This window comes from Berghia stephanieae, chromosome 4, assembly GCF_034508935.2.
Source record: "Berghia stephanieae isolate SIO BIC M18660-M18661 chromosome 4, UCSD_Bste_1.3, whole genome shotgun sequence".
Classification (NCBI taxonomy): Eukaryota; Metazoa; Mollusca; class Gastropoda; order Nudibranchia; family Aeolidiidae; genus Berghia; species Berghia stephanieae.
In genome coordinates this window covers 55,762,260-55,787,759 of record NC_088363.1, presented here as the reverse complement: position 1 = coordinate 55,787,759, position 25,500 = coordinate 55,762,260, and the positions used below count along the sequence as shown (strand labels likewise).

Genomic DNA, 25,500 nt, shown 5'->3' with positions numbered 1-25,500 from the left:
TGCAAATATCGCTGTTTGAAGCTCGAAAAAAAAAAATAACAATAGTCAAATAGAAGCTTCAATCTAAATCACGAAAACAGATCATATGAGTCGTCGTATTTTGTTGACAAAGGGGAAACCCGTAACGTCCATTACATCTGCCACTGTTAATCATAATATTGAAGCTTCTATTCAATTTGACTATTGCTATTCGATATTTGAGAGAAACGTTTTCTCGTCAGAGCTTTTCTTTTAAAAAAGTATTCTGTTATAGTAGGACTATCTAGGCGAAGATATTCTGTACCATAGGCTCATGTCCTAAACCAACAATTCAGTTTATTGAAGACATCAAAACGACTGGCCTTGTGGTCCGTCCGTCTACTGGACAGTAAACCCACCCTAATGAGTCCTTAATCCCTTATCCGTGCATTTGGGGGGAAATATAGTGTAATGGCTTCTCCATTTATAGTTACTTGTGTAGCCATTGTAGATAAAATAGGTTTCTGACTCAAAATGATTTAGTACTGGTGCTGTTTGGCGGGGCGGAGGCCGGGGAGGGGGGAAGATAATGGCTTTATATTTATAATACTAATAATACTAATATTCACTAAATTGCATGTATTAGATACATTCTTATTTAATTTATTTTGAGGTATTTTAAATCTGATTTCTGTGTATTTTTAATGTCAATACTTTAATCCATCTCTTTTCTTTGCCACGTCTGTTGTACAATATCCGAATAAGTTGAATAAATAAAATAAATAAATAAATAAATAAATAAATAAATAAATAATAATAATAATAATAATAATAATAATAATAATAAATAATAATAATAATAATAATAATATAATAATAATAATACTAACAATAATAATAATAATAATAATAATAATAATAATAATAATAAAAATAATAATATAATAATAATAATAATAATAATAATAATAATAATAATAATAATAATAATAATAATAATAATATCAATGTATTTTATTCATCCAAAACGGGAATTTTTGTATAGACGTATAAAATGCCGATAATGATGCATACATAAATATAAATATAACTGTGGTAAAGTAAAACTTGGTAATAGGTATAGTGTAATAATACTGTAAGCTGTAAGAATAATTACATGGTATACATTTCAAGGGACGTACAGATTATATAATTGTAAAGATATAGTTATCTAGTCAAGTGTATAATGATGTCATCATATAAGAAAAAGAAATCAGTAAAAAGCTAAGAATTAGATACAGTATAACAATATTGTAAATTGGCTGAGACAAATTACATAGTAAATTACATGACACAAATAGATTAAATAGGTAATTGTAAAGTTGTATCTAATAAGCGATTTTATAAATTGATGTCTAAAAATTGTACCTATGGAGTAATTTTAAAGAAGAAGATACAAAGTTAAAGCAGACGTAGACCAAGATTTATAAGTTATTTTCCTCATTAAAATTTTGCAACTGTAAGGTAAAATGGATCGTAGGTGTCTTTCACTTTTTGCTCGGATTGATAACAATCGGTCACGTCTGCTCGACTTGGTTATTTGATGATTTTGAGGATGAGTTGGATTGTCTAAAACATTTCCAATTTGTCTTTAGCAGCATTTTGTATATAAATCATTAAAAGACATGTCCTGTGGTAAGTTTGTTAGCTCTTCTAATAGTCCTGTCAACGTGTGCTTTTGCTGAGCTGAGACAATTTCCACCCCAAGCGGTAATATAAAAAACGAAAACCCCATTCTACTACAGATCTATATAATAATTATAATAACGTACAAAGTGTTTTGTCAATGTTAAGTTGGTACAATTGCCGCAAAAAGTACATTCTTTGATTAATTTTACTATCAATATAAGTGTTATTTGTTGTCCATGGTTACTCCAAGATATTTGTATTCTACTACTTGCTCTACTTTTTCATTTTTATTAGTGATATGGTCTTTGGTATTATGCTCTTTATTATTATTATTATTATTATTATTATTATTATTATTATTATTATTATTATTATTATTATTATTATTATTATTATTATTATCATCATCATCATTATTTATTATTATTATTATTATTATTATTATTATTATTATTATTATTATTATTATTATCATTATTATTACTACTAAAAGGTGCTCAATTGTCTCAAAACGTTATTGTGTTGGGGCTATTTGAAATTGAATTTGAAGCGTAGCTTATAAAATTTGAATTAAACTAGATCTAATCGTAAATGACTTCATTAAAGAATGTGAGTATAAGATTCTTGGATGCCAGCATTGGGAACGAATTCGAAATTTCAAATGCAAGAGTAGATGAATTCTATCACCATACCCCATCCATAGACCTCCCATAGACCTCACCTATATTATTTCTTATCAAAATGTTTTTTTTGTTTACAACTAGTGGAAAATCCGCAAATTTGGCAGAGAAATAAAGCTTATTACGAACAGACACTCATCTATCTCGATTATTTTAGTGTACCACAATATTGTGTAAATGAACATAGAGCGAGATGAATCTTTTGAGCCATCAACGGTAAAATCGGTCCGGTAATAAAGTTTCAAAATGCGCGCAAATGAATCTGGCAATGGGGTGGCCGATGGTGATTCCCAAGGTAAAGTCAAACCAAAGACCGATCATCATGCCCAGGCAGATATTTTAAATAACCATTTGAGTCAACAGGCAATAGAATTACCCTAAATTTGAAGAAGAAAAAAAGTTCACATGTTACTCCTATAATAATATGTAAAAATAGTTTTATAATTTTTACATTTGCCAATAAGTCCGTGCTTACTGGCAAACATTTAACATGGGGTGTATGGAACATTGTTAACCCCCAACCAACCCTGTTGGTTTTTTTTTAAAGATTAGATGATTGATTTTGGGACTTAACCATTCGACATTAAAAATTATTATTGAGATCAGGATATCATAATTAAGCGTCAAAATCTATTTTAGTAAAACGGGGCGTGTGTAGGAGAAAATAATCTTGAACTGCTATATTTTTATAAAGGAAAACAGGGAACGTCATAATAATATTTTTCTATTATGCTATAGATGTTAAGGCATTGCACTGTGACCCGGAATGTTCCGGGTTCGAGTCCCGTTTCAGGCACTCGTTTTTTTTTCCTTGGACAAGAATATCAACCCCCACATTTGCTCACTTGGACAACATGGGTGAAACCTGTTGACATCAGACTTCTTGTTTGATGAATTATCTATATTCCTTCGTGGAATGCCTATGCGACGATATCTTATGATGTCGTGACGGAAGGGCACAATTTTTAATAAATTATGCTATAGATAGAACGAAATTGAAGTCACTCAGCTTTTTGTTATTGTTTTTAGTCAGCCATTCTTATGAGTAGTTCTCACTAAATTTTATTAACCAGAATACATATAGTGTGCTCTTGGCATACATGGGTGGCAAAAAACAATAACAAAGACCTGAGTGACGTCAACTTCGTTCTAAACATAAACGTTTAAGGTTACAAATAGTTTTGTGTGTTGGTAGGGAATATCCGGCTGGCATTGTTATGAGATTTTTAAGTAAAAGCATAGCATCAATAGTAAAGTTGGCTTTTCTCCAAAGGTTAGGGTATGATAGTTTTGTACCTTCAACTTTACAAGCAATTAAATTTTCTATTTCAGATAATATTGACTATAAACTCAAGTTCTATAATTCTTTCATTCTCACATAAAATACCATATTTATCACGTGGGTGGCATATATTCAACGGACATGATTTTGAGGGCACAATATAACATCAGAACTCTCTATCTATATTATATAGTCGGTCTAGCACATATTTTTCCAATGGCAAAATGTCCATAGATCAATGAAATTATAATAATATATTAACCAGAGTGGTTTACCATCGGATCACTTAGTTGAGACGCAAGGTCAAAAGTCACTACTCTCTATCTCTTTACCTGCGCTCTGATATGACACATGCCTGCATGCAGTCAGTGAAGCGAGTAGTCTAATTGGTCTGATAAATAATGGCATAGCCAAGTGGCAACTATCTTACATATTAAAAATCTTCACTCATGTTATAGATTGAAATCCCCTCCAGACAGTGGACTCAATATTTTAGATACCATCAGTATAATTCTTTCTCAGGAAGACAGCAAAGTAGGATCACATTTTCACTTTATCTTTTTAATCAAATGTTTCTGGAATCCCTACAACCACAATCAAAAGTTGCAGTTTATTATTATTTATATTTATTCACACTTGTACTGTTGCCCTAATGTTAATCCAGGTCAACAAATATGTAACAAGTGTAGGGGTGGGGTATCAAATTTCACTGGGAATATCCAGCAGTCTATGAGATGCCAAGGCTATCGTCGGTGATGAATGTAGACCAGTTACACAATGTAATCAATGTCGTAATTATATCCTGGACTCCCCGCTGACCAAGAAACACTTTACCTAACCACACCAATTCTAGAGTTTTCTCATTACAATTCCCACGAATATGGTAAAGGAGTGAAGAAGTTATACTAATTATAGTACAGGAACGTATATATATATATATATATATATATATATATATATATATATATATTATATATATATATATATATATATATATATATATATATATATATATAATATCAAGTAGCCACAGTTCTTATATAAACATCTGTTATTGATTAAAGAAATATGAAATTAATGGGTTTGTTTCATTCAAGTCTTTTTTATTGATGTAGGAAGGTTTTATTCACCAGCTGCACTATTTGTACATTATGATTATTGGGAATAATGTCTGAATAGCTCTGTCTTGGAGGTGCCACTGTTATTTTCTCTATCTTGACTATGTCTCTGAGTTCTTCCCTCCACCCCCCACCCCCCCCCCCCCCCCCACTCCCCACTTCTTACTCTCCCCAATAAAACTTGCCTTTGTGGAATACTATATGTAATAACTGTTGATGTTCTATCGTCATCTGTGATATGAATAAGGTGTAGTGTGATTGTTTTGCATTTCTCCGAGCGAGTCTATGCATTTAAGAAAAGTGAGTGGATCAGGCACTTATGTTGATAACAAGAAGAGATGAAGTGAGTAGGAAAGTGCCAGAAGAAAATAGAGAATAAAAATTTTCGCGGCGGTGATGCGGGTTTGAACCCGCGACCTTAGTGGTACGACAACTCCGCCTTGCCAGGAGAGAGTTGTCGTACCAGCACTTCATCTCTTGTTGTTATCAACATAAGTGACTGCTCCACTCACTTTTCTGAATTAAAGATTCACCCCAAATGCCGGAGCTGACTCAATGTCTCAATTGTTTCTATGTTATATGTTTGTGTTGAGAATATTGGCTATTAAGCTTAACTGCTGGCCAACTAACTTCGCTGAGGCTGTATGGACCCGCGATCTCTAGTAGTCGGGTAGTGAGGGATCTAATAATGACCAGGAGTTAGAGACGATCTTTTTTGGGATCGTGGATAGATCATACGGTAGAGTCACGCTCTCCCCGGCCAGGCGGAGTTGTCGTACCAGTAAGGTCGCGGGTTTAAACCCCCATCACCGCCGCGAAAAGAAATATTCTCTATTGTCTTCTGGCACTTTGCTACTCACTTCATCTTTTGAGTCTATGTGTATGTATGTATGTATGTATGTATGTATGTATGTATGTATGTATGTATGTATGTATGTATGTATGTATGTATGTATGTATGTATGTATGTATGTATGAATGTATGTATGGATGGATGTATGTATGTATGGATGTATGTATGCATGTGCGTGTGAGAGTGCGCATGGTGTGTGTATGTGTGCGCGCGCATTGTCGTAAACAAACAAAACCATGATCTATCTTTTCACCTCACCAGCAAAGGAGAACCCATCAAACAAGTTAAAAAGTCTAAACATCTCGATGCAACAATCACGAACGACGCTAGATAGAGAATTTGGAGAAATAAAACTAAGAATTACGATTGCTAAAAACACCTTTCACAATCTTAGACTAGTCATCTCTGCCACCGATATTACGTTTTACACGAAACTTAAGGTAATCCAATCTTATGTTCTCTTGACTCTCTGTAAGCGTGTGAAGCCTGGACTCTAGACAAGGAATGTCAAAATCGCCAAGAAGCTTTCGAAGTGTGGTTTCGAGGAAGATTGCTAAACATCAAATGGTTATATAGAATAACAAACGAAGAAGTTTTGCATAGAATAAAGAAACCCATCCAGATTGTGAAAATAATTAGAAATAGGGAAATCGGCTTTCTTGGCCATGTATATCGAAGAGGGCAAATTGAAAGCTTAACAAGTAGTGACTACATAGAATGAAAAAAAGGTTGACATTGTTGACTAGTTTGAGGCTGTCAACAAGCAACATCCCTACAAAATCCGAGTAGAATGAGAGAGGCAGAGGATAGATCGTCGTGGAGGCATATGATAGGCAACGTGCATACACGTGCAAGCCACGGATAAGTAATTCATAAATTTTCCTAGACATGAAAATAAGGTGTTTTAACAGGATTATTAACCAATGGACCCCCCTTAGACTCGGTATTTCTTCTCTCGGTGAATGTTATTCTCCATATGGTAAATATTAAGGATGATAATAGTTTTAAAATGCGCTACAGCATTAAAATGTGCATATTATTTTCTTCCACCCGTTTATCTTGAATCTCCGTGAATGAATGATTAATGATAATTTGTTTAGGGAAGCGTCTGATATTTAAACAGAGAGAAAAGGCATTTTTATGCATTTACATATTAATACAATTTGATTGATAGATTGACTAACTTTGGGTATATTATTACATTTGTTTATAATTAGCTCAAAACCCAGTAGTTAAACTCTCTCTCTCTCTCTCTCTCTCTCTCTCTCTCCCTCTCTCTCTCTCTCTCCCTCTCTCTCTCTCTGTCTCTCTCTCTGTCTCTCTCTCTCTCTCTTTTTTTTTCTCTGTGTGTGTGTGTATTTGTGTGTTAATGTGTGTGTGTGTTTGTGTGTTTAGTGTGTAAATGACTGTGTGTGACTCTCTAGTTTGTCTACTGTGTAAGTGTTTGAGTGTGACTCTCTCTCTCTCTCTCTCTCTCTCTCTCTCTCTCTCTCTCTGTCGATGTGTGGGTGGGTGTGTACTTTCAAGAAACGGTAATGATTACTCTTTTTTAGATTTTTATTAGATTTCTAGACGGCATCTAAAATAACACGAACGTGCCTAATCCATCATGGTGCAATGTACGTAGGTGGCAAATAACCTCATCAATCCCATACTGTATAAGAATCGGGATCCATTGGACGATCGGAGACAAGCCAAGAGATCTATCTCTGAATGATTTGAATATACATAATCAAATTACCAATTGTTTAAACACTTCATGTGCAGTTCATCTATCTATATTATGAATCTTCTCGCCCGTCTCATAAAATGCCGCTAATTTCGAACAAGATGTTCTCTTATGTTTTGTAAAGCGTCTTCGGATTTGTCATGAATCAGCCCTGTACACGTCGTCTCAGGGGGAATTAAAATGGAACAGAACTTATTTTCTTCAATTAAGAAAGCTGTGGAAACTGGTTAAATTGGGAAGGGAAAAAATATGCCGTTCAAGGATACGCGATTGATGAAGAAGGATATAATACACCTTGGAAATGACTCTGTTTATTGTTGACAAACGTCATCTTTCTTCTTCCTACTCCTTTCCTACCTTCTCTTCCTCGATTGATGAAGAAGGATATAATACACCTTGGAAATGACTCTGTTTATTGTTGACAAACGTCATCTTTCTTCTTCCTACTCCTTTCCTACCTTCTCTTCCTCTTCCTACCCCCTCCTCCTCCTCTTCTTCCCCTCTTCTTCCTCCTACTCCTCCTCCTTCTTCTTCTTCTTCTTCTCCTCCTCCTTCTCATCATTCCTTCCTTCCTTCCTCCGTTGTCCAACACCAGGGAGCAGACATTATGCTTCACAAAGATCGAAACCACTTGTGTTTTAAATGCAGTCCATAACCAAACATTCATTGTGCTATGTTTTATTACAATTGGTATTGGATTACTGGGGATTAGACTGAAGTTGGTTAGGATTAGTACCTCACGATGAGAGGCAGCCACGTCTTTCAGGATGGCCAGGATCCTATTTGGTATCCCCTCTCATGTCTAGTTCACATATGGCTCCGGTGTGTGCTAGTATACGGCACCGCCATCCTCCGGACAACGACGTTGGCTGGTCGGCGAAACTATGTGGACGAAATTAAAACGAGGAAAGCCTCTCCTCCAAAGTATACACATATATGTCGGCGGAAAAGGCGGAAGATCCGTGAATCAGGACAACAGCTTGAAAGGCGAGAGGTGGAAAGTCATCGTTTTATGCCCGGGGAGCATGAAAGACTGGATTGATAAGGGGACATAACCGTGTGGAAGGCAATAGCAAATCACTGACATTTTCCTTTGTCACAAAACCTGCACATGAAGATGTCAAATAAAAGAATAAAAGAACCCAACCGAGCGCCCCCCCCCCAGAGCCGCCAGGGTCAAATTTCCTGATGAAGGAAGTTTCCAGACAGGAAGGGCATCAGGAGATGACGAACTCAGCCTAAACCTGCAAAGGAGGTTGACTTCCAATGCGAGTGAGCCAAACTGTTCTGTTGAGGCTTCATTTGGAACGGATGCAAAAGCGGAAATATAGAAAAGGAGAGAATGGAGAATGAAAACGAAAATCAAAAACAAACGGGAAAAAAACGCACCATCACGATGGGCATATGGAATATCCGAACGTTACTAGAACAAGGAAAACTCCATTTGCTTACGAAAGAACTCGAACATCAAGGCATCAATATCGCAGGTCTATGTGAATTCCAATGGAGGGGCAGTGGACATTTCAACCATGAAGAACATCTTGTCATATGCAGCGGGGGAAAACAAGGGACAGGCAGTAATTGCTATCCACTAAATCGGAAAATGGCGACTGCTCGGTGGATATAAACAACCGAACTGCAATGGAGAAAAACAGAATGACCTCTCTAAACAACATCTGGAAAGACAAATCCACATGGCAAAATTTGAAAATAAAATTAGTAAAAGTATCGGTGTGGACAGTGATGACCTACTGCGCAGAAGACAGACCCTTAAGAACAGAGCCGTAAAAGGCATAAACTCTGCTGAAATGTGGTTTTACAGAAGGATGATGAGGGTAAGCTGGATGGAAAGAAGAACGAATAACAGCATACTTGAAGAGCTGGAGATCACGCTAAAACTACTAAATGTCATCAAAAGAAGGAAACCTATGCACAGTGGAAAATGGATTGCAAACGAGGAAAAGGAAGACCAAGGTCCAGTTATATAAAAATATCATAGAATGGACAGACATGAATGGAAGAGAGCTGTTTGATACCGTCAACAGATTGATGTGAGGAATGGGCAGACCTTTGTCATCGCAGAGTGCGGGCAGCCAACGTCAATGAGGACGACACTGGAAAGTAAGTAATTGTATTACTAACAACATCCTAATACCATAATGCCGACAAGACTGACTTGAACTCGATTTGCGTGAAATGGTTTAAGAAACGGGTTTTAAGTAATCAGGAAAAATCAAAAGATCAATTTAATGAGTATCGATTTTCCTGCTCCGAGAGAAATCCTTTCTCCGTTTGTCAAAAAGGCCCCCGGCGATGTAAGGCCCTCCCTCTCCCCTCCCCCTCCTTTGTTACAAAACAAGACAAGAAATATTTTTTTGTTAATAAATAACAAATAAAACTAAGCAAAAGAGAAGACAAAATAAAGAAGAAACATAATATAAAACAAGAAGTCTGTTCAGGTCCATGCTAGCCTTTTTATTAACAAAGAAAGTCTTCATAGAATGTTTTTGTGATAACAAGCGGTGAAAGAGATTGATTCTTAAAAATTGCTAAATGCATTATCTACATTCAAATGTGGGACACGTTTATGAAAACGAACTATTAGGTATTGTGGAACTGAGATTACCTTTTTAGAGTACGATTCTACTAAGTGGGATGAATGTATGGATTAAGGGATGGATGAATGACTGGATAGATGGATAGATTAGTGGACGGATGGACAGATGGATTGATTGATGTATGTAATGGATACATGGATGTATGGATGAATCGATGGATGGGTGGGTGGATGGATGGATGGACGAACGGATACATCGGTATTTTGTAGAACTAAAAAAAAAACCTTGAGCTTTTATATACCACAATATCCACTAAACATGCTCAAATCGTTTACAATGAGTCCCAAGCCAGCAGCAACACTTAACATGTAGGACGCTTAGAGGCGTTATTGCATTTTTTTTCTACAGAGACAACTATTTCACCGGCCCGGTACTCATTTTATATGTTTGCGATGAGACTGCAAGTAAAGAGCCTTTTTCCTCAAAAGTCTACTTTGCGCCGTCAGAGTGGGACTCGATCCAGGGACCTACCGATCCGATGGCAAATGCCATTCCACTAGAACACATTTCACCGCACAAGACGCCGTAGAGTAAATTGAAAGCATAAATTATCAGAAAAATAGTTTTAGAATTCTCATACTTTAAGAGAAACTAAATTCATTCTCAATAATATTGATTAGCTAAGCTTGTCTTATAATTTCAGTTACAGATTCAACTTTAGTCTAGAAACGAGGACATAAATTATAGTGTATCTTGACTCTTGCATTGAGTGCAACAAGCATCGCGGACATATATAAGTGCAGCTTGGCGCCTACATTGAATGGAACAAGAAGTAAATTATAGTGCAGCCTAACGCTTGCATTTGGTGCAACAACAAACATTACCCTGAGTTTAATTTCAAGCCAACAAAAAAGTAACAAAACTAAAGTTTAATCCCTGCATTCCAGGAGCTGCATATCATTCTATCGATATGAAGTAAAAGTTTTCTAATCGAAACGAGAAGTTTTGCCAATATATCATCATCATCATCATCATCATCATCATCATCATCATCATCATCATCATCATCATCATCATCATCATCATCTTTCATCTTCTTCTTCTTCTTTCTTCTTCTTCTTCTTCTTCTTCTTCTTCTTCTTCTTCTTCTTCTTCTTCTTCTTCTTCTTCTTCTTCTTCTTCTTCTTCTTCTTCTTCTTCTTCTTCTTCTTCTTCTTCTTCTTCTTCTTCTTCTTCTTCTTCTTTATTTAGTAACTGCAAGTTTGAGAACCGAACTACATTTGATTGTGTCTGCATATCTATGTGGCTGTGTACGGGCGTGGGTGTTTGTGTGTGTGTATGTGTGTGTGTGTGTGTGTATATGTGTGTGTGTGGGGGGGGGGGTAGTGGTGGGGGTGGGGGTGGGGGAGGGGGGGGGCGGGTGAGTAAGGTCTATAGAGAAGGGAATGCTTGCATCTTTTTTTGTTGTTTGAATCCTTATATCTAGATTAAAAAAAAAAAAGGATATACATCCAAACCCTACAGGATTAATAATAAATAATGGATGATTCCCCCTTTGTCCAGCTCAATCGACCAAGGGAGGTAACAATAAGAAAACGGGCTTTCGTAATTGGGATTAGTAACTCTTGTGAGCAAGGAAATCCTGGTAGTTCATTCCCCATTCAACGAAATATTATGAGGCTATTGATAGTTTTCAGCTTAAAACAAATTCAGTAATAGAGAGGAAGCTTTAGCTAATATATTTTTGTCGTGAATTGCGTGTCATGATAAAAATAGGTACGTACTTAGGTCAGACTATGTTCATACATTTTGGCTCAGTGTTGATGAAGATTCACATCATTATCATCATTATCATCCACATCATTATCATCATTATCATCCACATTATTATCATCATCATCATCATCATCCGCATAATTGTCATCATTATCATCCGCATAATTATCATCATTATCATCATCATCATCATCATCATCATCATCATCATCATCATCATCATCATCATCATCATCATCATCATCATCATCATCATCACCATCATCATCATCATCATCATCATCATCATCATAATCAAAATCGCCGACTTATCATCGTCGTCATTGCCATACCACCACCACCACCGCCACCACCACCACCACCACCATCATCATCATCATCATCATCATCATCATCATCATCATCATCATCATCATCGTCGTCATCATCATCATCATCATCATCATCATCATCATCATCATCATCATCATCATCATCATCATCATCATCATCGTCATCACTTTCATCTTCACGTCATCGGTTACGTCACACATTTTCTTATTCTTCCTACAGAACTACTTGGCGTTTCCAAGAATGGGAAGATCGGTAAGTATCGCATATATATATATATATAATATATATATATATATATATATATATATATATATATATAAACACACACATATATATATATGTATATATATATATATATATATAATACATATATATATATATATTATATCGATCCATCTATTATATCTATTTATCCATCTATCTATCTATCTATCTATCTATCTATCTATCTATCTATCTATCTATCTTTTTACCTATCTATCAATCTATCTATCTCTCTCTCTCTCTCTCTCTCGCTTTCTCTCTCTCTCTCTCTCTCTCTCTCTCTCTCTCTAAATATATATATATATATATATATATATATATATATATATATATATATATGTATCTATCTTTCTTTCTATCTATCTTTCTATTTAGCAATTTGTCTATCCATTTAAATATCTAATTATCGCTCTGATTGTATGTTTATCTATTTACCCGCATATCTAAATATGTCCCTAATTATCTATATTACTATCTATTTATCTATCTATATATCTATGCATCTACCCGTCTATCATTTGTTTAGCTATCAATCAATTTATTTGTATATCAATCAATCCATCTCTTTCCTCGCATACAGATACTCTCTCTCTCTCTCTCTTTGTCTCTCTTTCTCGCTCTCTCTCTCTCTCTCTCTCTCTCTCTCTCTCTCTCTCTCTCCCTCTCTTTCTTGCTTCTCCCTTTTCCTTTTCTCACTCAAGGAGAATTTGATATCCCTCTGGTTTTTAAAAAATTCTCTTCTTCCTCTATATCCATTTGCTTTATATCTATTATGTGTATTAAAAAACTGGAATACTAGAAAACAAGCCAGCACAACTCTTACCAAGCTCAAACTATTCGCCAATGAATAGCCTCTTATTTCGAGTCATTGAAACCCAGAACGACAGAGAAATAATACAGAATGATCTTGACTCCCTTCTATCATGGGCATAAACCTGGCAGATGAAATTCTTCCCAAAGATATGCTTTGTAATGTCAACAACAAACAAAAAACAGCAATTAATTATGACTACCAAATAAGCGGTAAGTTCTTAAAACACATGGACACAATACCCTGCTTGGGAATCCAACTAAACAAATCACTGAAATGGGACCAACATAACTATAAGATATGTGGCAAAAGCAAAACGCACCCTTGGCTTCCTGAGGCGGAACCTGTACCAATGCCCCCAAAGGTGAAAGAACAGGCATGCAATACTTTGGTCAGACCCGTACTGGAATACGCGTGCACAGTGTGGGATCATTATCAGCAAGGCCAAATAAAGAAAATCGAACATGTTCAAGGGACACCTTCGAGGTTTGTCACCAACAATTACTTGTGCGAACCAGGATGCGTTACTGAATTCTTGAAATTTGTTGCAGTGGAAAACACTGGAGAGTAGGCGGAAAGAAAAACGCCTCCGACTTCTCCACAGAACACTACATTTCAACAAAACAGCAGTAACTCGACACAGTATTTCTGAAAACAACACTTTACATTCACAAGAATAGCAATAAGCTGACAAATTCCAACACACAGAACCAACACATATAAAAACAGTTTCTTCCCAAGAACCATCAAAGAATGGAAACTCTCCGACCATAAATCCTAGATATTACCAACAACAACAATTTTGATCAACTATAAAACATTTATCTTTCAACTCAATAACACAATAATGGAGAAAGTCACTACATGGTTGTATAAAATCTGCAGTGATGGGTAATTCGTCTTTTGCATATAAAGACGATGAACTTGAACGAAATAGGAATACCTAACCCAAGCTGACTGTGAAATGACTTATCCTCTTTGATACGTATTGTTAAAGTGTGAGCTGTTTGTAATAGGGAACAATAGTGTGACGTCAAAATACTGGTTCCAATCTTCTTGGATGTATGAAACCAGTCTGAAGGACTAGATAAAAGCCTAATGCAACTTATCTTCTGGCTTCATAGTCGTCAATAAAGATCATTCACTCTTGCTCTTTCACGCTCCGTAATCATAAAAATCTGCCTATGCATTCTGCTACTAAAATAGTTATTCCACCTTATGATTCAATATACAACTTATTGATTGTTAGTCCTCCAGACGACTGGTTACACACTTCCAACAAGTTTTCAATGGGAAGAGTGGAAGGTGTGACATCACGATTTCTGATTCTCATTGAATTAGGATTTTTGTCGAACTCGGCACATATCATCAAGCTATAGCTTAATTTCACTGTAAAATGACGTTACTTATCTTATAGTGTACATATAACCAATGAGTATTTTGACTGTAAAATGACATTAGTTAAGCTCTGTGCTAAGCTGATCTTTTACCAACAGGGTGTGACTGTAGAGGAGGATGGTGATAAGAGGGGTGAGGAGATGCCCTGGAACATGATCTTTCCAAGAAGACGAAGAGGTTTTCCAGGAAATTTTATCTTGCCCAGGAAACGTGACGAGAGTGAATCAATGGTTACCTCTCTTTTCACTCGTCTTTTCTTTCAAGTCCGCCATATTTGCACAAATGCTTTGTCTTATCTTCAAACTAACAATCTAATTTTCTAACTAATTAACCCACTAACTTTTTTTTAATTTTCAGACGCCGTATAAATAAAAGAAAAATACTGCACATTGACTGAACACAATTATCGGAATTCAGCAGTCTTTACACTGCAGAATGATAACATTCGCTATTCAGAACCAAGCCACGTGGAATCAAATTTTCATTTCGTACAATCCAAGCTTCCTACAATAATACAGTCATGGCCCATTAAATTATTCTTTCCTGGGTCAAGTAGGTTAATGTGAGTAAAAAAGAGATAATGTTTGATTTTCATCAACGTATGAGAATCAAGGCTAGACACTTAAATAAAGTTGTCCTTCAGGACCATTAGGCCAATGGAGCCGGATATTATCCCGGTTTCTAAATTGTGAAACAGATAAAATACAAATGCTTGCTACCCAGATCTATCAGACTCAGCTACCCAATCACTGCTGGATGAAGAAGGGGGGGGATCAGGAATAAAACAGATTTAACCCGGGATCGATCTCGGACCCTTTGCGAATGCTGTACCAACCAAGCTATCGGGACCCTCCTTAGTAAATTCCTTTATAATTTTATGATTTTTTAACATTTCAATCCGAAAACTGAGTTATGAGCCAAGAACTGCCAGATGGACAGACTTCCTCATGGCCAATTTCGACTTAAAAATTGGCCAAATAGACTCTTACGTGGCCAAACAGTACTATAGTCCGTTCCACAACCAGTGCGCACGCTTTGACGTGAATATCTTCACAAGAGAATTTAATGATAGTTAGATTCAATAGTCTGATGTCACGTCGCCCAGCAACGGCGAGCAGCGTGGTTTAAACATAGAAAATTGGTACTTTTTATTCTTCATGCTGGCTAGAAATTTTCATATGTAATGTGATCAGAATGTATAAAAGTCAAAACATTGATCATGTTTATAATGTTTTTCTTCTCTGGATAAATTTCTATGCTCGTCGGAGAAATATTTCATAAGTGCGTCCGTCATTGTTCCGATAGTTTAGAACCAGTTCCTACGTTACTATGCGTCATTACGAGGGAAGTGACGTCATGACTGTTGAAGCGTATTTGTTCGAACACTAGAATTGTTAGTGACATTAATACATTCTGATCACATAACATGTGAAAAAATTCTGGCCAGCATGAAGAATAAAAAGTACCGATTTTCTTTGTTTAGAACCACGCTGCTCGTTCGGATGGACGTGACATCAGACTATTGAATCCTGTTGAAGAATGGCTATTACGTAGCATACTCGATGGATGACGAGTAAGTTTTTCGTGACATGTCTTGTCCGACCTTTATGAATTGTCTTGCTCAACAGTAGACGGGCGTAAAAATTCGGAGGATCCCCCTGGTTTTTGACACCAATGTGTTTGTCCGAAAAATGTATAAGCAACTAACGGGCTGCCTGTGTCGTCCAATATTACATGTTCGTTGCCCACCAGGGAAGAGATTAAATTATAAACGCTGTTAGCATGATTTCAACACGTTTAAGAGCTATATCAATTATTTACAAAGCTACGCCACTGAATGCAACTTTGTTATGATTATTTTCCCCACGGGAAAGAGAATCAACACACCATTACTGTGAACATTTTAAAGTTTATATCACATATTTTTGCAAACCATGAATAGATCAAAGGAATCCGTAAGTGTAAGTAAACTGTTTGATCTATCACTATGGGCATTCTAAATTCGTAACATCACTTAAAATAATATAAGCTCGCATGCAAAAAATCACACCACATTTCGTACCTTTGGAGAAATTTGCAATATACTGTGCGCACTGGACTTGGAACGGACAATCTATATCACTCTGACCTCCTTGAAAACATCGATTTTGATAGACAAAAAAATCGACTTCACAAGGGAAAAAGTTGTGTGTTTTTTAAAAGTTGTTTTTTTTTTAAGTAGAGATAAAAACTACAAATAGAAACACGATTCTCTGTGTAGCCAAATTGGCTACGCACATGGCCATCTGGCAGCCCTGGCTCAGTTTTTTTTTCATATCTGGTCAGTTGTCTTCTAACCATTTCATTTTACTAACCCCTCATTCGTTTGAATTTTTCTCTCATTCTCTATTAAAATATCATTGACTAACACTGCTTCTTAATGATTGTGAAAATGTTTGATCTAAAACTCCTAACAGCTGTAGAGCTCGACTTTTTTTTCCTGTATCATTTTTCTGACAATCTAATCTGATTTTAAAAGACTCGGCTTTTTGTTTATCTTTTATATTTGTGACCCATCGTCTCAAAGCGGTATTATGTCAGGATCGAAGTGTACTTATTTGCAGGTCTGATAATCCAAATTGTTATGGACTCATTGTTGTAATAGATATAGATACTCTCAAATAAACGAAAACTATTGTCCAATGCAACAATGTTGAATCAGACGCATAATTACAATCCGTTATCAGACCTACGAATATATGCACATCGGTCGGGATGAAAAACAAAACAAAAAACAAACATGCGCTGGAAATTACATTTATAGCAATAAATATAAAACTTAGCCTTAATGTCGTTACGGTAGAGATCGAGTGAAATATTCTTCTTTTTTTCTTTTTTTTTCTTTTTTTTTTTTTTTTTTGCATTGCAAAAATCCCGGAGTTCGCGGTAGTTTTCATCATTTTTTTTCTAATCTTTATTTTAGGGGTCGGATTCATACCGATATAATACCGTCTCGAGCGACGTGTACTTATTTTCAGGTCTGATAACCTAGACGTACTATTATGGGCCCACTGTTGTAATGGAAATACTCTCAAACCAACGCAAAATACACTCTATTACAACAATGTTAAATCCAGCTCATCATTGCGTTCGGTTATCAGACCTGTAATTTGTGTACCTTTGTTTCGAAACGATGTGTCACAGTTCGTATCTTAGAAAAATTATTTGCATTGTTTTATGTCAATGTATGTACCTTTGAATATGATTACATACTAACTTTTGTCCCATTTTTCATTGTTTGTCTCAAAATAACCCTTGATCTTCTTTTAAGTAATTGCCTACGATAATAGAATATTGACAAAAATGGAAGTGGAAAATGTGGTATATATGGAACAAAATGGACGTCACTCAGCTCTTTGTCATTGTTTTGAGACAGCCATTTTAATGATTTGTTCTCTCTAAACTATATCAATCGGACTATAAACGTTTAAGGTTAAACATGCTTTGTGTGTTGGTACGTTATATCCGGCTGTCGGATGTTGTGAGTATTTTTTATCTAAACACATTGCATAAAAATTGCCCCAGCCGTCAATCTGGGGTCATGTTGGAATAAACTATCTTGACGAAGAAAAGCGATAGCTTGATATAGATGTTTAATTATTTAATTTATTTTTTAAATACGAAAGCAAAATAAAATAGAAAGGTTCTTTAGAGAATAAAAATAACATAACAGATACTAAGAGAGAGAGAGAGAGAGAGAGAGAGAGAGAGAGAGAGAGAGAGAGAGAGAAGAAGAGAGAGAGAAAGAGAGAGAAGAAGAGAAAGAAGAGAGAAGAAAGAGAGAGAGAGAGAGAAGAGAGAGAGAGAGAGAGAGAGAGAGAGAGAGAGAGAGAGAGAGAGAGAGAGAGAGAGAGAGAGAGGGGTGGGGGTAAATTTGTTTTCTTTGTTGACTAATTTAGCAGCAGCCATTTAAGGACCACGTACCAAGTTCAGTCCATTTTTCTTCCTTGAAACGAACAGTTAAAATTGCCTCCAACTATTTGGATAGGACACGTAGTCTCTGTACTTTCTCTTAATTCTAGGACCAAAGTACCCAATTACTACTGGGTGGGAAAAAAAGAAAGAAAAAGAATAAATATCGTAAAAAAAAACAAAAACAAAAAAACAAAAAAAAAAACAAAACAAACCAACAAAAAAAAAAAAAAAACAAACAAACAAAAAGAATTCTACTTTTCGACCCACCCCAAGGTCGAAACCGATTCTTTAGGATTTGTTCCTACATTTTTTTTTCAAATTAATCTTATATGATAATATTATTGTTTAACATTTTGAAGGAAAAAAAAGGTAGAAACTAATAGTAAGAGGCTATATCTATACAGCCTTTCAATAACTAAACGCGTTTTTACATTTTTTTTCTTCATAATATTTCTATGGATCAATTTGCCTTTAATATGTCAAGATCAAAAGACGTTTTTAAAATCATAGATCATAGATCTTATACTTTCTAACAACTTAGGTTTCTTTTTGATTCATTGCAAGATAGTTAACGTATCTTTTTATATTTGGTAAAAATGCAAAATGGGATTAATTATTATTTGACATCGAGCAATATTTCCGAGTCTTTCTTTAAACTATGCTGGCCGATTTTTATAGAAGCACAAGGAAAATATATTTTTTCCACACGGTTTGTTCAATAAATGTTCAGTGAAGAAGTAATGATTAGGTTATCACCATTGACAGGGAATTGGTGCCGATTCTGGATATTATTATAAAAACAAATTAGAGAGCTACGTGACACTGTTGAGATATGAAGCGCTGGGTACTGTAGTTATATTTAAAAGACTGTATGTACACATTTTGTGGAATACGAATTAATGGGTTTACAGTAATTGAAAATCGAACAAACAGGTTCGATATTTTATCCATATGAACCCGAGAGAAAGTTAAAAGGAAGTTCTGTGTACATCTAAAACATAACGAATTAAGAACTGTATTCGTAGAGTGAAAAATTACGCTGTAAGTTGCTCTAAGAAAAAATGAGATGTCGACAACAGGTCTCGAACTCGTGTTATTTCAATGCCTTACTCAATCGAAAACAAAACAATAGCATTTGAAAAAATTAAAAACAAAACTGTTTTGTATCTAGTTTGCTGTTATTGTTCCATGTTTTTAATAGTTTTTCTTTTCTTTTCCTTTTTTGTTTTTATTTTGTTTTTGTTTTTGTTTGGTTAGTTTTCCTCTATTGGTTCTTCTTCATAGTTTATTTTGTTTGCTGTTGCTGTCTTAAGTTTTTAATATATTTTTTTTCTTTCTTTTTTTATTTTTAAATTTTTTTTTTGCTTTTCTTTTTGTTTGTTTGTTTTTTCTCTATTGGTTCTTCTTCATAATTTAGAAACGTGCAAAGGGGTCTTTTACAATAAAATTCCCGAGTACTTTGGGGGCACGAGGACTGGAAACACATCCCGCGTCTTCGATTGGGGCATTCCGAACAAATATGATTAGTGAAAGGAGGGTGAAGAAGGAAAAAGAAGAAAAAAACATGTCACAATCATCATTTTCATTCGTTCACTGAAGTGGAAATCAAAATAGTATTCTTTGGGTTCATATTAGCTTTACGTGGATTTTCAGCATGCTTGGCTTATGGTTACTTTCAGCGAATTTATAGCAAATTAAGGCTTGCTCAATATTGTTTTTATAGACATTTGAAGGTGCTTACAGCCACATCAGCATATATCAGAATCAATAAAGAAGGAAGATATAATATATGGGATGGTTAAAATATCATGGGCGTTAGTGTTACATACGCTGACGTTTGTTTTAAATACGCTTAAAAGCGCCAAAGAAAATGGTTTAAAAAACAAATAATTCAATAAGGTAAGATGTATGATCTCTTTAAAAATAAGGCAATAAAAACAATACTAAAAAAGCAACAATAACAACAAAGCCAACCCCAAACAAACAGATAAAAAAAAAAGAAAAGAAGCCCTCAAGAAATGAATGAATTGCAGGTTTACTTTTCCCAACAAATCATATTTTGCTCCTTCCATCTTCAACGCTAAAAATTATCAGAGAAGGGGAAACACATACCGCCAACCACTACTCCCCCACTCCAGTCCACTCAACAATTCAAAAATGTCGCGATGTGTTATCTAAAAATGGAAAGCAACGAAAAGAACAAACATACAAACAAACAAAAAACAAGAAAGACAGCGAATAAGAAAGAAAAATAAACAAATGTGAATTAAAAATCAAAAACAACAAAAACAAGAAAAACAAATAAAAAAAATCTACCTGGGCAAAACCAATATAAACACTGTGCTTTACTGACAAAACGCCTTGTTTCCGAGAAAAAAAATCACTTCAGATTATCAATGATTTGAGATATCCTTAAAGTTGTCAAAAATTCTTAAATCTGAAACTGAAGAATTTTCAAATTAGACAAGTATGAAAAGTCAATGGAGTTATAAATTCATTGATATTTGAAGAAAATTATTTCTGACAAAACGCTCCATCAAGAACTGTATTTTGTCGGTGTTTACAACATTGCATGTTTTCCCCTTGGATGACCAGAATCGCATCATAGAAGATGCGTGCACAGCCTGTTTAAGGCTTCCCTCTGCCCGGGGCTCAGTTTGCTGCAAGCGTGCAAGTGCAATAAAACTCGTGTTTTGTAGCACTGGGCGATAAGATTGGCGCACTGTTTGACATACAAAAAGACATTGTTTATGTTACTGCCTTTTGGGGGAATTTTTGTTTGATTGTTTTCTGTATGTGTCTGTGTGTTTTTATGTGTGATTTTTTTTTTGTTTTTTTTTTGTTTTTTTTTTTTTAATATTTATTTTTAAATTTTTTTTTAGCTAAGAAAAGAATTGTGTATTCGGAGTAAAAATCGTTTTGGATTGGCGAAGCGGAGAGACAATAACATCAGCAACAAAAAGATTTTTAAAAGAATGAAATGTTTACATCATACTCACCATTGTTTTTAATCTTTGTAGTTCAGTAAAAATACTTCAAAACCTTCCCAGTGACATTTTATTATAGAAGAAACAACATTTACGTCACTCAGCTTTTTGTTATTGATTTTAAACAGACATTTTGGTGAACAAAATTTACGTCACTCAGCTTTTTGTTATTGATTTTAGAGAGCCATTTTGGAGACTAGTTCTCATTGAATTATATCGATCAGACTATAAACGTTTAAGGTTGCGCATAGCTTTGTGTTCTGGTACGTTAAATCCGGCTGGCGGATGTGGTGAGTATTTTGCCTGAATGTATAGCATCAATATGAATACGAATTTAATATGGCAACTTCAGTTTAAAAACAACGTACAGAATTAGAAATGTAAGTGCTCAAAAGAGTTTATTTTTCTTGTATAGGATGCTCGAAATTAGGGTAAGTTGAGTAAAACACAATAAACAGTTCCGCTTTTAAAACATTGAATAATTTATTTCTTGTCATATAGAGAAAAATAGAACTATTGCGGTTAATTTTTACGTCATGCGTTCACTATGACTTTTCATTGTTCCTCTAACTAACATTCACAGAACTGTTGACCGCAGCGCGCTAAAATGCAAATATGTGTTCTGCAATATCTTTTTAAAAGAATACTAACACTGAACACTTGTTTTTCTGATGCATGCTTGAAATGTTTACACTAAAGGTATTTACCAAAATTGTATTTAGTCATCACCGTTATGCCTCTTGACAATGATAATTGACTTTGATTAATAATTAATGTTTTCAAATCAAAGCTTTTTTTTCCACAGTTGATTTTGACAAACGTACGCTTATTTACAAGTCTGATAAGCCAGGATAAGTCATGTCTAATCTTATTTAATAAAATTATAGAAGTATTCTCAAACCAAAGCAAAATAATTTTCGTTACACCAATATTAATACATGATAATAATTGAGTGCAAATCAGACCTGTAAATAAGTGAACCTCGACTTTGACTAACATAGCTGTGTAGCTGTGGCCCATCATCCAACCTACTAGAACAGTGATTCTCAATCGTTTCCGACAACGTCAATCAACAACCCTTATAAAATTTTGGACTCTCTTGCGATCCCCAGCTTAAAATAATTGTAATAGACCAGTAGATGCATTGTGCATGATTAAGCCAACTGCACCTTTTTTTTCTCGTTAGAAGCTGATTTTATTCAAATGCAATAGTTTCATAACAATTTTTTTCTTTAACTCTCTCCTTACCAGCCATTTTTAAGAATGTTCCCTGAAACTTCACACCCACCCAACTCACAAATAGATTTTTTCTACTCAAACAGACAAATGAACAAATACATTCCATACATCATATTGTCCAGTGTCTAATTTTTATCGCTAGAACAAAGTAATTTCATTATAATTTGTGATGTACAAAAGATATCAGAATGAGAAAACTGTTTGTTGCATCATAACAAATCTGACAATTTTCCTATGGATGGTAAGGAGAGGGTTAAAGTAATGAATGGAATGTTCTATCTATCATGTGTCTTAAAATTCTTTATCAAGAATAATAAAATTGACCAGTCTTTTCGTGTGTTCCCCAAAACGGTTTATCAAGTCCCCAAGGGGACTGCGGATTCCAATTTGAGAATAACTGTACTAGCACATGTTGGTCACTAGTTTTTCCTGTCACTTTCAAATGTATACAAACCATTGCTCTTGAGTTTTAGTTTAACTGTCTTTGTTAAATACGAATATTTGCTAATGCCATATATATATATATATATATAATATATATATATATATATATATATATATAATATATATATATATATATATAATATAATACATTTCATCTTGGCATATGCTTCTAAAAATAAAAGGAGTTTGTATGTCCAAGAGTGGTCAAACTACGATTCAATTATTTATGCTGTTTATCAAGACCATAGGCCTTCCAGTTTGTCGATATCTAACACAAAGATATATATATATATATATATATATATATATATATATATATATATATATATATATATATTCACAGGAGCATTACCGTGCAATCGTACTAAGCCATGCTTATATTACACTGGATATGTGACAAAAAAAGAGTAAATAATATTCGGGAACTGGAAGGCCAACTGTTTCAGACGCGAACTTGAGATAGATATAATTTAGTTTCAGCATTAGGCTGTTGACAGATTAATAATCCGATCTTTAGCCAAAGAGTCCAAAGTCATCTCATTTTTAAAATCTCCAAACCAATCTGGTAAATAAATGAAAATATTTTTTTCTCCCTAGAAAAAAACAAATTGGAAGAAGAAAAATTCTAACTTAAGAGCTTTTACATATGAAAATGGATTTCATGCTCCTTCATACGCTTAAAGTTAAAGAAAACAAAAATGTGTAGTAAAACTGATAAATAAATATTTTATAATAATATGTTGTTATTTGTCTTTTGAAATTTGATCTAACATTTATTATAGACAATGACCTGTTTCTACTTATATGTCTCGTCTGCTACAATATCAGGACACAAAACAATAACCTCATTATTATAATATGACCAACTTTTATCAATCTATAGAATGGAAATCAAGCTATAACATAAGTAAGGTGTGAAGAAGATTCTCACATTCACGTCTTTTATACATTTTAAAAAAACATTCTACCCTCCCCCCCCCCCCCCCTTTCACCCCTCCCATCCTCACTTTCGACAACATTAGGGCTATCTGGCATTCCCTAGAATGGGCCGTTCACAAGGTAAAGCTATGACTTCAGCAGACCAGGCCGGGAACTGCTGTGGCGTCGGACTCAAGTCAGAATTCACCATCTCCGATGACGGCAAGGAAGAGATGCGTGAAGTGTGTACAGCTTCCATCTTGGTGTGTTGTGAGGGTCTCAGAGAGGTGGCACAAGAAAACGTCGACGGAACAGTCTATTCTATGTGTGTCCCCGAAGTCATGGTAAGTGTGATTCTATATTCTCACGCTTTAATAGACTTTATTTCAATTCCACTCCTATTAGTCTTAGAAACCCATATTATTTCTTAGTAAAACATATTAGTTGAATAATGTTTTCAGCCCGCCGAATAACATTTTTTATTTTCATAAAATCTTTGCTTTTTAATTAATTATTCATTTACTGGCTGGTTTAAAAGACGACTGATTGGATATCTGAAATAATCGTTTGGTGCGTATGAATACAAATACAACGTATATTGGGATCAAAATTGTCACTCTAGCAGACGAAGAAAAACTCAACTGGATAAGAATGCCGAATCATTTGGAAGGAATCGAAAATATCAAAGAACCTCACTTTGAGTGATGGAATAATGGAATAATTTAACGGCGATGAATTTCATAAATTCGTTATTGTTACTATCCATTAACTCACTTGTAAGCTTGTGGTGTTGAGTGGCGCGCTAAAAATAACTCATTTAACCAGATAACCGTCGTACTCTAAAAAAGACACGTATTTAAAATTTGGCCAGAAAATTCGTCGATTCAAATGACTCTCATCTTAGCTAAACGTCTCAAACATGGGACTTCGCGAAGGTTTTCTCCCCAATAAAACTTATAGACTCAACCTAAGTCTCTTATTTATTATTATAAATCCAGTTTTCACCACTCAAAAAGGTTTTTTATCGGGATGACTTCAATGCTAAGAAATGATATTGTAATCAAAATGAAAATGAAACCTGAATTAATTTTATAAGCCTTACTTAGGAAAACGGACGTAGGGTCTGTTCCCTTGACGCAAATGAAAAACAAATTTAACAATCATTAAAGTTAAAGATTTGTTTTCTATACTTGTATAATTTGTTGTTCTTGTACAATTATTACACCTGGATCCCTCCACTTTCATTAGCATTCCAGAAAAGTGAAACCCAAATCCGTTTTCAACCCCGGTTTCTGAAGAGCAAAACTGACTGTTTAAATTCTTTCTGCCCCCTGGACGGATCGATTGTGTTTTGCAAAGTATTTTCCCGAGATTTCACAAACCCGTCTAGCCAAAGACTGGGTAGACAAACTTAGAGCAAGCTGGAACATTGGGGATCCCGATAGCTCAGTTGATAGAGCATTCAGCAATGATTGGGTTGCTGGGTCTGTTAGATCAGGCGGAAAGTACTTTGCTATAGAGCAACGTACT

General features: G+C 34.9%; 1 protein-coding gene across 3 annotated transcripts in view; it reads left to right on the top strand.

Annotated features, from left to right (window-relative positions):
* The window catches only part of LOC144970864 (small cardioactive peptides-like), a 79,845-nt gene that overhangs the window by 51,894 nt on the left and 2,451 nt on the right, over nt 1-25,500 (top strand). For 2 of the 3 annotated variants that reach the window (XM_078910970.1, XM_078910971.1), the window contains exons 3-4: nt 12,175-12,207; nt 24,075-24,314. In XM_078910970.1, the coding sequence (XP_078767096.1) occupies nt 12,175-12,207; nt 24,075-24,314 (273 nt within the window). Of the gene's footprint in view, nt 1-12,174; nt 12,208-14,526; nt 14,659-24,074; nt 24,315-25,500 lie in introns of all 3 variants that reach the window. The other variant, XM_078910968.1, reaches the window with a different exon arrangement.